This window comes from Dryobates pubescens, chromosome 17, assembly GCF_014839835.1.
Source record: "Dryobates pubescens isolate bDryPub1 chromosome 17, bDryPub1.pri, whole genome shotgun sequence".
NCBI classification, from domain to species: domain Eukaryota; kingdom Metazoa; phylum Chordata; class Aves; order Piciformes; family Picidae; genus Dryobates; species Dryobates pubescens.
In genome coordinates this window covers 21,600,013-21,613,389 of record NC_071628.1, presented here as the reverse complement: position 1 = coordinate 21,613,389, position 13,377 = coordinate 21,600,013, and the positions used below count along the sequence as shown (strand labels likewise).

Sequence of the window (13,377 nt, the reverse complement as noted above, 5' to 3'; positions counted from 1 at the left end):
AGTCCAAGAGGGGCTGCCTTCAGCTGCTTGCTCGGATGGATGGAGGAGAGCAGTAGGGAAGCAACTGGAACTTCCAACCGGCTCCAGATGATGCCACATAGTTTCCCCTTTAAAAGTACGAGCTGGACTGGAGAAATAAATATTTGTGTTACAATTCCTGATGGAAACCAAAGGCTGTGTTTGGAGAGAGGGTGTTAAACGGAAGCCACCCGGGCCAGCGCAGTTTGTTGCTGTGACTGTTTTGTTTGCTGGGTGCGATCCCGCTCCCAGCTGTTCCCTGTGCTGCTCCCAACTGGAACAGGCGGCAGCTTCGGCAGTCACTGAGGAGGGGTCACCCCCTGGCAGGATGGGCGGGCGGGGGCTTAAATGTAGTCTGGAGTAGGAGAGATGAGCACCTCGACCTCTAGATGTGGCCTGGGGCTCTGGAGGACGGCCAGCCCCCGAGCCTGCATCCATCTTGGGGCTCAGCCCCTTTCCCCTGCCCTTTCTTCCATTTTCTCCCAGTTAGGTGCAAAGGCTTTGGCTGCAGGCACGTTGCCAAGGCAGTCCTCCTCGGCTGAACAAAATGTCCCCCTGTCCCGAGGCCTGCCTTTTTGGTGGGGCCGCTGCTGGCCCGCTGCTCCCCGAGGTCCCTGCTCCTTGCCGGAGGAGCGCCGCCGTTCTCCATGCCGGTGTGCCCAGGCAGGGCATGCGATTTAGGGGTTGCAAGGGAGGGAGAGTGAGGAAAGGGCTGGAAATCGCGGCGGCCTGTTTGCTCAGTCCGCAGGGCAGGGCTGCGGGGCAGAAGCAGAGGCAGAAGAGGATAAGGCTGGCAGGAGAGGTGAGGCTGGGGGGGGCTGGAGCTGATGCTCAGGGCAGGCTGAGCGCTCCCGGGCTGGGGCTGCGGCTCAGGCAGGTTGGAGGCACGGCACAGCCAGAATGAAACATCAAGGGGCTGCCCACGGGCGACGAGGAGCGTTGTTCGGCGGAGGGATCACATGAAACACAGCACGAAGCGGGGTCCTCCAAACGCCCCCTCCCTCCTCTCCGAAGCCCGGGTGCGAAGGTGGCCGAGGCTGGAAGGCAGACAGACCTCCGGGGGTCTTTGGGTGCCGTTCGCCAGCGCTCACCCATGCAGGCGGTTCCGGGCAGGGCCGTTCGCCACCATCTTAGCGGCGGCAGCGGTGCCACCGCCTGTCACCGAAGCCTGGTGGGGGGAGAACAGGGAAACGCCGGGGCACGCAGAACCGGGGCGGGCAGAGGCAGGGCTCCGCCAGCTCCTCCATTCCCACCCCGGCCGCTGCCGCCCCTCCGCCGAGGAGGGCTTCCTGTCCCCCGCCTTCCCCTGGCCGCCCGCCCGCTCCCTCCCTCCCGCCGGGGCCGAGCCGAGAGCCGAGGGGAGGGGGCTGCGGGCGCTTCCTGCCGCCGCCCCCGCCGGGGCAGAGCGGAGCGGGGCGGGGAGGGGAGCACGGCCCGGCCCGGCCCAGCCGAGCGGCGCTTTCCGGCCCGAGCCAAACTTACCGGCGGGCTGCCAAAAAGATACTGGAAATTTTATTATTTACATTTTTCTAATTTATTTATTTTAATCTTTTTTTTCGGCACTTTCGGCGGGGACCCCGGGGCGGAGCCGCCCTCACCGATTCTGCTGCGGTCGGGAGGGGCCGATACCGGTACCCGCAGCGCTGCCGGTCCCCGGGAATGGGCTCCGGCGGGGTGCCCGCCGCTTAGCCCGGCTCGGTACAGCCCGGCCCGGCCCGGCCCGCCGGGAGCAGCGGGGCCGCGCCGCACAGCATGGCCGCAGAGCTCAGCGCCGAGGAGGAGCAGGTAGGTCTCCGCCGGGCATCCCTAGCCCGGGCTGGGCTGGGCAGCACTCTTACGCAGCCCCCTGCCGCTCCCCACCGCCCCAACCCCCTCAACCCCGTCTTATGGCTACCCTGATTTGCGGCGTTTTTTTCAAAGCGTGGTGGTGTTCTCCAAGGAAAGCCCCATTTGCAAACCCCCCCATCTCCAACCTGGACAGCCCCCCATCAGTCCTGTCCCACATCAGCCCAGCCCCACATCAGCTCAGCCCCCCACCCCCTTGCGCTGCCCACCCAGCGCACACCCCAAAGGCTTTTGCACGGTCTGAACGCTAGGTGCCAGGGCAGGGAGGGGTGCTGCAGCTTGGGGTTGGGGTCAGGCACCCTCAAAGTGGCATGCCCCCCCCTCCTGGCAGGCCTCCCCCCGTAGGCAGGCTGCCGTGGGGATGCGTGTGCATGCTCTTCCCACGCCCCAGGCCTCCCCGTGACGTCCCGGCTTCCTCCGCCGGCCTTGCGTCACCGCGGGAGGATGTTGCTGGGCTCGGGGAACGGGGATGATAATCCAGCCGGGGCATGTTGGACGGTGAGAGCAGCTTCTGGCTCTCGCTTTCGTCGTCCTCATCCGCAGGGATGTCCATTTGGCTCTGCGTCCGCACCCTGAGACACCCCACAGAGGCTGCCCCGAAGCAGGGCTCTCGGGCTCCCCGTGCTGAGGCGATGCTCAGGTTGGCCAAGGGCTTGGCACTGCATCGGCCGCCTTGCTGGCCTCAGGGGTCACAATGCGAAACCAAAAGCAAGCAGATGGACAGTTTTCTGTCTGTGTGTTTGGTGGTGTTCTTTTAAACCATCCTTCGTTTCTACTGGAAGGTTTAGGAGGGTCGGTATGGAGACCCTGGGTTCTCCAAACCCCCATGCCCTTCAGGGAAGGGCTTACTCAGAGCTGGAAGAGTCCATCCTGCAGCCCGTGCTGGAAATGCAGCACTTCCAGGCTTTCTCCTTCCACCACACCTCCCTCTTATCAGTACTGCTCCTGGGAGCGGTGTTGCTATCTCTAGGGGTATCAAATCTCAAGGATTGGAGCTGTTTGTGCCCCAGTGCCCTGCAGGTGACAGTGTTTTGTGTTTCCCCTGTGTTGTGGAGGGGGCAAAGCTTCCAGCAAACGGGGTTTGGGAAGACCCTGCTCTAGCAGGGAAGCTTGGTTTTCAGCCAGAGCTGTGTTTGGGCTCTCTCAATTGGCATCCAAGGATCCAAGGGGATCCAAGATGTTTGGTTTGTGTGGCAATATTGGATGGAGAAGATGAAGAGGCTATTTGGATCATCAGGCTGGAGCAGTGGAAGGCTGCCCCCTGTGCTGCCCTTGGAAGCCAAATAGTGGAAGTTTCTCTCTTTTCATGGGTGGTGGGGGCTGGGACATCCCCTTCCTGCTATCTCTTCACCATCCTCAGGACCACATCAGGATTTCCTCTGCTTGCTCTGCTCTCCCTCACTACCGACAGCAAGCCAAGGTTGGGGGAACTCACCCTCTCCTCTCCCTGCCAGCCCTGAGACATCTCTTACTCCATAGGATCTCCACAGCCTATCCCAGAGGATCCAAACCAATTTTCCTCAGGCGTTTGCAGCCCAGCTGTGATTTTCCCTTCCAGCTGAAGAAGGAGGGTGGGTTTGCTGCCTGCACAGTCCACAGGAGGAGGGCTTGAGGAGCCCTCATGTTCCCGTGGCGGTGGCTTTGTCACCAGCCTGTCCTGGCGCAGCAAAGCAGGGACTTGGATGACGCCAGCTCTCCAAAGCCTGGCATTGTTCTGAGCACCCGGCCGCGGACAGTTTCGCTCAGAGCCCTGCCATCACCTGCAGAAACAGGGCTGCTTCTGCAGCTCTGGGGCAGGGGCTTCACCTTCACTGCGTGGCGCGATCCTGCTTGACACCGGGATAAATCCAGGACAGAAATGGTGATGAGACCCCATGGAGCATGCCAGGTGGGCAGGGCTATGGCTGCTAGTGGTGCTCGGCTCAGTAACTCCTGGCTCGCTTGAATGGCGGCATCGGTAAGTTTGGGATTTCATTTTGCTGCTGGAGAAAGCTGGGGAAAGCTGAAATTCATGGCTGAGCCACCCTGCAAAGCCAGCTCTTTTCCTCCTGGGTCTTGCCCCTTGCAAAAACACCCAGCATCCCTCCTGGTGGATGCTGGAAATGAGATTGCACAAGCTGTAAGGGGTTAGATGTTGAGGAAGAAGACCTGAACCGTGTGTTACATGGTGTGCTTCCTTCCCATCACCTCGGGGCATCCTTCCCATCACCTCAGGGCATCTTTCTCATCCTAGGCTGCCTTATTGGCTCTGGTCTCTCTCTAAGGGCAGTGGTACCGTGCCTGTTGCTTTCCATTACCCCTGTGCCATCCTGCTGGGGAAGGAACACTTTGGGCTTTTGTGCCCAGCCCAGCCCTAGCTTTTGGGCTAGCAGGGGCTCAGAGGGCTCCCTGAAGAAGCAGGGTTATGGCCAGTGGGGTTCCCTGTCTTAGTTTATGGTTCTGTGAGTGTGTGTTAAGGCTGAAGATGGTCTCTACATACACCCATTTATTTTCCTATTGCTCTTTAATAGAGGAGGAAGCATTAAAAATTTGGCTACCAAAGAGCTGCTTTTGCTTTGGCAAAGTGGAGGCAGCTGGAGATGAAGCCCTGGAGATAAAGGTGCCTGATAAGTACAGCTCCCGGCAAAAGCTCCCTCTGGCTGCTGGCTGGGAGGTGAGAATGCAAGGCAGGGGGGTGTATGCTACCTTGGCTCCTTTGCCTGTTTCTTGCAGTTCGGTGCCCCCAGCAGTTACAGAGATGGGGGTGACTGATCGGGCTGCTGAGCCGTGGCCAGCTGACCAGGGCACACTGCTGTGCCAGGAGGGATTGTGATGCTTGAAGGGGATTTTTGCAAGGGATTGGAGCTGGGCTATTGAAATCCACTTTCTGAGTCCTCCCGGTGCTGCTGGTAGCAGGTCCAGCCTAATTCCGTGAGTTCTCTCCCTGCCACTCTGACAAACTCCAGTAGCACCTTAGAGGGCTTCTGTCTGCCGTGTGCTGGGGTCTGGGCTGACCCTTACCACCTGCCAGCAGCCAGTCCAGCCAGCATCTCTTCCCAGAAAGCCTGTGGTGATGGCAGGCGGGCTGTGAGGAGCCCCCGTGGACAAGCTGGGCTCCTTGGCTCATCCCACAAGCGAAGATGCTTGCCCCCGCCGAGCCTCGCGCCGCCGATAAACCCCAGCCCTTGGCTTCCTCCCGTCGGAAGTCATTAACGCCGCCGAGCTTTGCAGGCTGAATAACTCCGAGCCGCTCGGTGACATCCAACACCGCCTCCTGCCCGCGCTCCCCGCGCCGGCAGCCAGCCTTCGGCACTCGCGCTCCCTCCTCCTCCTCGTCGTGACGTCATCGCCATCCTCCGCTCTTGCGAGGATGGAAACGTCTCCGCTTTGGGTTTTGCCTTGGGTGGAAGCGAGGAGTTTCAGGAACCCCCTCCATCCTTTGAGTGATACGTGGAGGAAGGCTGGGCCATGCTGTCCCTTTTCCCTTGGGGCTGCTGTGTGGGGGATAGATTTAGCCTGGGCGTTAGGAAGAAGTTCTTTACTGTGAGGGTGGTGACACACTGGGACAGGTTGTCCAGGGAGGTTGTGGATGTCCTTTCCCTGGAAATATTCAAGGTCAGGTTGGACAAGGCCTTGAGCAACCTGGTCTAGTGGAAGGTGTCCCTGCCCATGGCAGCAGGGTTGGAAATAGGTGATCTTTGAGGCCCCTTCCAACCCAAGCCACTCTCTGACTGCAGGTCAGCATGCAGCAAACAGCAAAACACCTCAGCAGCGGTGTTCAGAAACCCTGAGCCCACCTGGCAAACACAGCTTGTGCAAATAATTCATTTTGGGGTTATTCTGCTTGCCTTCAGGGATTTAAGCCCACTGGGGGGTCGCAGATGGGATTTGCCACTCTGCTCTGCACTAGGGAGGGGAGCATGCTCATGCAGGATGACCCCAGTGCCTTACGGAAGCATGGGCTGAGGGGCCCTCCTGGGCTGAACCCTTCTTGCCTGGTTGTCTGCAGCTGTGTGAAAGTGGCCTTACTGGGTGACCTGGTCCACGTCCTGTAGCACATCAAAGCATCAGCCCTTGATGCTGGTTGTGCTTGTTACCTGTGTTCACACAGCCAGGTTCTCTGCTCCACAGCAGAGCTGCAGCCCCAGGAGGATGCTGCCAGCTGATGGGTTCCTGCTGCACTGGGGCTGCTGTCTCTGAATGAGAGTTTACTGCCTGGAGAATCTTCCTTTTACTCACCCTGTCCCTCCCATGAGTCTTCCCAGCCCCTTGCTCCCTTCTTCACAATGGTGTTGTCTCCATTTCCATCCCCACCCACAATGCCCTTACTTCCTTTTAGTAGCTACCACAGAGCTCTCCTCTTTTCCCCTGGAGCTGCTGGATTTGCCAAGCTGTGCTCAGCCTCTGCGCGCACACCAAGGACCCTGCAGCTCCCGCCACGACCAGGGATGCTCCTTAGGCTCTCTTCCTCCTCCTCCTGCCACCGCATCTCACTGCCCACTCCCGATCTCTCCTGCAGGCGACCAAGCAGTTCCTGGAGGAGATCAACAAGTGGACAGGCCAGTACAATGTGTCCCCGCTCTCCTGGAACGTGGCTGTCAAGTTCCTCATGGCCCGCAAGTTCGACGTCCTGCGGGCCATCGAGCTCTTCCACTCCTACCGGGTAAGTCACCGGGGCTGGGTACCCCCCGCGACCCGAGGGCTCCCTGCTCTCTGGGAGATCTCTGGTCCCAAAGACAACCCTCCCCCTGCTTTATTTCTTCTCCCCACTCCGTTATGAGTTTTATCCAGCTGGAAAATCCTTTTCCAGCCAAGGCAAGTCACCATGGAGATCTCCCCGACTCCACTCCCCTCTCTATTGCTGAGAACAGCAGCGTTCATGCTTGCAGGGTGCCCTCCCAGCTGGCCTGCGGGTATCCCCCACCCCATACATAAAGGATCTCTATGCATAGAGTTCCCATCCTGGCTTTGCAGAGCTGCTCCTCCCCATGCTGCTGCAGGCAGTTGCAGTTCCCTGCTGGAAAATGGGGCCATGGAGCAGAGGTTTCCGTGCTGTGGTTTCCCTTGGAGGGCTGGGTGCCCCCGGGGGACACGCTGGTGGCTGGAGGGCTGAGGTGCCCATGCTGGCAGTCACACCAGCTCCCTGCCTGCAGGAGACACGGCTGAAGGAGGGCATCGTGAAGCTGAAGCCGCACGAGGAGCCGCTGCGCTCGGAGCTGCTCAGCGGCAAGTTCACCATTCTGGTAGGTGGAACTGGACCCCCCTGAGTTACAATCATAGAATTGTTAGGGTTGGAAGGGACCCCAAGGATCATCTAGTTCTGACCCCCCTGCCGTAGGCAGGGACACCTCACACTAGATCAGGTTGCTCACAGCCACATCCAGCCTGGCCTTCAAAACCTCCAGGGATGAGGCTTCCAGCATCTCCCTGGGCAGCCTGTGCCAGTGTCTCACCACCTTCATGGGGAAGAGTTTCTTCCTAACATCTAGTCTGAATCTACCCCAAATTGCCCCACGTTGCCCTAGGTGGGTGGCTTATCCTGGCTTCACAGGGGTGTCTGTGGGAGCCTGACCCTATTTCTTCACCAGAGCGTGCGGGACCCTTCGGGAGCCTCCATCGCCCTCTTCACAGCCAAGCTGCACCATCCTAGCAAGAGTGTGCAGCATGTGGTGCTCCAGGCGCTCTTCTACCTGCTGGACCGAGCAGTGGAGAGGTGAGTCTGCCTCCAGAGAGCTGCCCTGTCTTACAGCAGCAGGTCCCTGGGGAACCCCTTGCCTCCCAGGGGCTGCTGTTTCCTGAAGTTTTGATGAAAGCCCTCCAGAAGGCTTTGTGGGAAAAAGCTGTGCCACCTCTGCTCCGGATGTCAGTTCTTGGAGGTGGTCACAGCTCTCTGAGGCCTCAAATTCCCTGTCTGCCCCTGGTTTGAACCCAAGCTGCTCATCCCCCATGGGGGAATTTCACTCCTGCTTCAAGCCCCGAAGCAGGCTCTTCACAGCCTTTCTGTGCCCGTGTCCAGGTTTCAGTTTAGCAAAGCCCCTGATTCCTGCAGGCTTTGGCCAGGAAGGAGGCAGCCCTGCTGCAGGAGGGGCGTAACATGAGCCCTGCCAAAAATACAGAGCCTGGGCGTCCCCTTTGTCCTGTTGGGCTCTTCCTGGATTTGAACTTGCCCATCACGGGCCACGCAGCTGAGATGGGCTTAAAATACAGACCAGACTTTAACGAGGGTCATAGGAAATGGTACTGGAGCAGCTGGGAAATGCAGAGGGGAGCTTTGGGTCCATGACTCCTTCTGGAAGCACAAGGGGGTTTTCTGGGGTCAGCAAGCTGGAGGTGAGGTTATCATGGCACAGATCTGCTCATGCAGGAGTCGAGCAGTTGGATGTGCTGGGGTTGACCTTGCTCTTTGCCCCTCTGTCTCAGCTTCGAAACGCAGAGGAATGGGCTGGTGTTCATCTATGACATGGCAGGCTCACAGTACACCAACTTTGAGCTGGACCTCAGCAAGAAGATCCTTAACCTGCTGAAGGTAATGGCCAGGGGCAACCTGGTGTCTGGGGACAGCACGTAGGGCCGCTCCCTCACCGGGAACGTGGAGCTCTGTGGGTTTGGACCGTGCTGAGGACATCTCGGTTGAGGAACACCAGCTCCAGCCCGGCAGGAGCCCGGGAAGGCACTGGGAGCCTGCCAGGCCGGACCCGGCCGGGGCTGTGGTGTCCCGTGGGTGGGAGGGGATCAGCTGTCCCCGTGCCGGATTCCTCTGGCAGCTGCTGGCAGTGCTTTTGGGAAAACAGATGCAAATGATTTTTTAATCGCGCTGGCATTTGGTGCCTCCTCCCTTCTCCGGAAAGAAGAAGTAACAGTAAATATTGGCCGGGCTCCCTTCCCCGCCCAAATCCCGACTCCCAGCCTTCGCCTCTCCCCCGCCCAGCCAAGCCCTCTGCCTACCTGATTCCAAGGAAATCGTTTGTTTCCGTATCGGAGCATAAAAAGAAGCGTGGCCGTGGGCTGCACAGCCAACATGAGGCCCCTCCTCTGCTGGTTGTCATCTCTGCTGGGACCTGCCCCCCTGCCCCAGCAGAGCGTGGAGAGGGGCTGGCAGCGTGGATCTGATCCCCTCCTGCCCGCAGGGTGCCTTCCCAGCTCGGCTGAAGAAGGTTTTCATCGTGGGAGCTCCCATGTGGTTTCGCGTGCCCTACTCCATCATCAGCCTGCTGCTGAAGGAGAAGCTGCGGGAGCGGGTGAGGGCAGGGGCATCCCCCTGGGATGGGACCCTCGCTGGGGAGGGCTGGGGCTGATTTCCCTTTGGGACAGGATGGTGTAGGCAGCTTGTGGCCCATAGCCCTGTCAGCTGTAAGCTGCTGAGCCCAGGTCTGGGAGGGAGGGAGGCTTTCTCAGCCTGTTCCGTGGGGGGGGTCAGCCTGCTCTGGTATTGGCAGCAGGTATCTTCAACCCCTTTTGAAATCAACTTTGATTTTTTTCCCCCCTCTGTGATGAGGCTGCCAGCAGCAGCAAGCAGAAGCAGTGGTCAATGATTAAAGGGAAAGGAAACTTTTGCTGAGCATGCAGGAAAAGAGAGAAGCTTAAATACCTGCACTCAGTCTCTGTCTGATGTTGCCTAAAATACCTAAAGCAGCATCCTTGGTGTCAGTGATGCTGCTGATGGAGCCTCTGTCCAGCCTGATGTCTCTCTGGGCTGGACTTTGCCTCTCTGCTTTTGGTAGGAGCACAGAATCACTTGCAGATTTGGAGCTGGGTGTCAGCATGAGCTCCCATGATAGGTGCATGGGGTGACCAGCCTTTGCCCTGCTAGCAGTATTCCCTTGGGTGCCCTCCTGGGGCAGGGGAAGAGCCTAGCGCTGTCAGGTGAAGTCTCTGTGCTCCATCAGGACCATGTCAGACCATTGTTGTTCCCATCTCCATTCTTCAAGGAGTAACCCCTGCCCCTCCTTTTTGTCCCACAGGTGCAGATGGTGAAGATGTCAGAGCTGAAGGAGCACCTGCCCCGGGAATGCCTCCCTGAGTACCTTGGGGGGTCCCTCAAACTCGACCCTCTGAGCTGGAACTGCCGGTTCCTGCCCCAGCAGAACGGGCACCCCGACCCTCTGGACGAGCTCATCCTGGTGCCACTGGTGGCCCCCAAAGATAACGGCTCCGTCCACGTCCCCGGGCCCAAGTCTGTCACCCTCCAGGAGCTGCTGGACCATGTCAGCCACAAGCAGAAACGGGGCATCTACGAAGAGTACGAAGAGATTCGGCGCAGGAGCCCAGCCGGCACCTTTGTCTGCTCTTTGTGAGTTGGGGAGGGGCTGGGTGCAGGGCTCCACAAAAGGCTGCATCTCCCCCTCCCCGTGCTGCTACTTCGTGGGGGCCTTTCTGGGGTGTGGCACTTTGGGTTAGCAGCAGAGACCCCCAGCCAGGTGATGCTGCAAGCTCCCTCTGCAGTTCCCCGGAGCTGAGCAGGGGACAGCGGGGACCAGGACCTGTCTGGGACTCCGCTTCCCGAGGCTTTGGCCAGGTGATGGCAGCAGAGCTCAGGCTATGGGCGCCGGAGGCTTCTGCAGAGAAGTTGCTGCCTTTTCCTTCCCTGCCTGGAAAACATCTCTGCTTCCCTCTCACCCCTTCCTCCCAGGGCACCCTACAACCAGGAGAAGAACCGGTACGGGGATGTGCCCTGCCTGGACCAAACCCGTGTCAAGCTGGCAAAGCCGTACAGCCGGCCCGAGGTGAGGCAGCCTGGGGTGGAAGCTCCTGACACAGCTGTCCTGGCTGTGAGGCTCTGGAGGGCTCATGCTGTGCCTGTTTCTCTCCTTCCCAGCTGACTGACTACATCAATGCAAGCTTCATGGATGGCTACAAGCAGAGGAATGCTTACATTGGCACTCAGGGTATGGCCTGAGCCACTTTATTTTGCTCCTGGTGCATGTGTGGGCTTTACCTCCCTGCCTAGAGTCAACCTCCAGCCATGGCAGGGGACATCCCAGGAGCATAAATATCGTCTCTGAGGATATTTACTCTTCTCTGTGGGTATTCACTCCATCTTGGTCCCCAGTGAGGAAACAGCAGAGTTTCTCCTGTGATCCATCCTCCTTCTGGCAACCACTCCTGCCCCTAAGCCAGCCTCTGGCTTTGCCCTCTCTGCCTGGGGATGAAGCAGTAGGGAGCAGAAAGTGGGGGTCAATGCTGACCCTTAAGAATTTGGTGCTGGAGGGAGCAGCGCGTAGCAGCTCCACCCACTGCTGATGGATTCGCTTTGGGTCCATGCCCTATAAGAAGGGGCTGTAGCCCCCCAGGGAGGGCAGTGGGGGGCTGGCAGAGGCTGCTGGGTGAAGGGACTTGTGCAAATCCATCAGCTTTTGGGCTGATGTGCAGGTTGTCCCCACAGGGCCTCTGGAAAATACCTACGGTGACTTCTGGCGCATGGTGTGGGAGCAAAATGTCCTGGTGATCGTGATGACGACCCGGTGAGTGCTCTTTGGGGGGCACCCAACCCTGTTTCCCTTTGCCAAATGAGTGCCTTTACTGTTGGATGCACAGCCCCATGCCCCCTGCAGTGACCCTGCAGCCATGGTGCCAAACAGAGCCCTGCGGGGTGGGGGCATCACATCAGGGATGGAATGATTGGTCCCTGTGGGATCCCCAAGGCTGGGTGGCACAGGACATGGCCCTGTTAGAGAGCGGAAAAAGTCACAAGCTTGTCCTTCTGCCTCTAGGCTGGAGGAGGGAGGCAGGAGAAAGTGTGGCCAGTACTGGCCTCTGGAGAAGGATTTCCAGGTGCGCTATGGGGCCCTGACCATCACCAACTTAGGTGTGGAGAACCTCAACCATTACAAGAAAACCATCCTGGAGATCCACAGCTCAGAGGTGTGTGGCCACAGCTGCCTAGCAGGGCACAGCTTAGTGGTGCTGGATGCCCTCTGTGTCCAGGGGCAGAGGGGAGGACAGGGTCTAACCCCTCGGTTTTCCCTCAGACCAGGGAGCGTCGCCTGGTGTCCCATTTCCAGTACCTGAGCTGGCCGGACTATGGCGTCCCCTCCTCCGCCGCCACCCTCATCGACTTTCTGGGGGCTGTGAAGCAGCAGCAGAGGGTGGCAGTCAGTGCCCTGGGACCTCGCTTCAAAGGTCACCCCGGAGGACCCCCAATCGTGGTGCACTGCAGCGCCGGCATTGGCAGGACAGGTACTGGGGTAACCCGAACCCTGCTGCTGGGCTGGAGGCCTTGGTTGTGGGAGGACAGTGCAGCCTCTCCCCGCCAGGGTGCGTTTGGGAGCTAGTTGGCCTGAGATACTTCCTCAGGACTCCCCGCAGCCATCAGACCTGAGGAAAGGTCTCTGGCTGCTTCTCCTGATGCCCGTGGTCTCACGCCAGGAGGTTTTGGAGTGGGGGCTGAAGACCACCACCACCCTGCTGTGGTTTCTGATGGGGGACAGTGCTGGCTTTGGGTGGGTGACACCACCTCCCTCGTGGCTGTTCCCAGGTACCTTCTGCGCGCTGGACATCTGCCTGTCGCAGCTGCAGGACGTGGGCACGCTGAACATCTACCAGACGGTGCTGCGCATGCGGAGCCAGCGCGCCTTCAGCATCCAGACCCCCGAGCAGTACCACTTCTGCTACGCCGCCATCCTCGAGCACGCCCAGCGCCAGGGCCTCCTGCTTGCCAACCACGGCACCCACTGGCCTGCCCAGGACAAGAGCTCGCCGGGACACTGAGAGCCGCCGCCTCCCCACGGGACCCTCCTCCCCATCCTCTCCGGGGCTGCCTCTGCATCCCCCGAGGTTCAACGGGGCCCGGTGCCGGGGCGGGGGGAGACGGCTGCCCGCCCGCACCCGCTGGCAGCGCTGTGGAACTGTGCCTTATCCAAGCCCAGTGCGGGAGGACAGCGTGGGGAGAGGCTCCCACTCCTCCCCGCCGTGCTTCTGCTCGGGGAGGTGGTTTTTCTTGTCTTTGAGTTGGTTTTGTTTTGGTTGATGTTTTGGTTGATGTTTTGGTTTTTTATGATTTTTTTAATTATTTTTTTTTTTCTGTTGGGACCAGCTAAAAAAAAAAAACAAAACATGTACCTAGAGAAGGGGTTTGCCAAGCCCTAGGAAATGTATTTCCAGCCCTGCCCTGGCCTGGGGCGTAGGAAGAGGTGCCCGCCTCAGCCTTCCCTGCCACTCAGCCTGTGTGTCTGTACCTCTGTGTGTGTCTGATGTCCCCCTGCTGCGCCCGACCCTGCTGTTCTGTAGATGCGTAGAGATGAGCCCCCACTGTAGCAGCTTCTGCGGGCCCCCTGCTCTCCTGCCGTCTCATTGCTGTCATCCCTGGAGCGGTGAGTTTGGTCCTGGCTCTGTCTTGCCTTTTTTTTTCCCCCTCAACTCCCCTCCTTCTTTCCCATCCTTGCTCCTCATGGGCAGTGCTGGGACCCGGTACCCGCTCCCATGCCCATCCCATGGGATGCATGAGGATGCCCATTGGCGTCTTCCTCATCCTCAACTGCTGGGACGCAGTGGCTTTGTCCCTGGGAGGCAGAGCTGGAGGATTTTAGCCATGGCAGG

At 59.4% G+C, this 13,377-nt stretch overlaps 1 protein-coding gene across 1 annotated transcript; it reads left to right on the top strand.

Annotated features, from left to right (window-relative positions):
- The first annotated feature begins 1,065 nt into the window (after positions 1–1,065).
- PTPN9 (protein tyrosine phosphatase non-receptor type 9) lies at positions 1,066–12,880 on the top strand. The gene is made up of 13 exons (XM_054169107.1): positions 1,066–1,803; positions 6,362–6,505; positions 6,996–7,085; positions 7,431–7,555; positions 8,263–8,368; positions 8,970–9,080; positions 9,804–10,132; positions 10,472–10,565; positions 10,658–10,727; positions 11,225–11,303; positions 11,553–11,703; positions 11,811–12,018; positions 12,317–12,880. The coding sequence occupies exons 1-13, from the start codon at positions 1,771–1,773 to the stop codon at positions 12,547–12,549; spliced, it is 1,773 nt and encodes a 590-aa protein (XP_054025082.1). The 5' UTR covers positions 1,066–1,770; the 3' UTR covers positions 12,550–12,880.
- Positions 12,881–13,377: the final 497 nt, after the last annotated feature.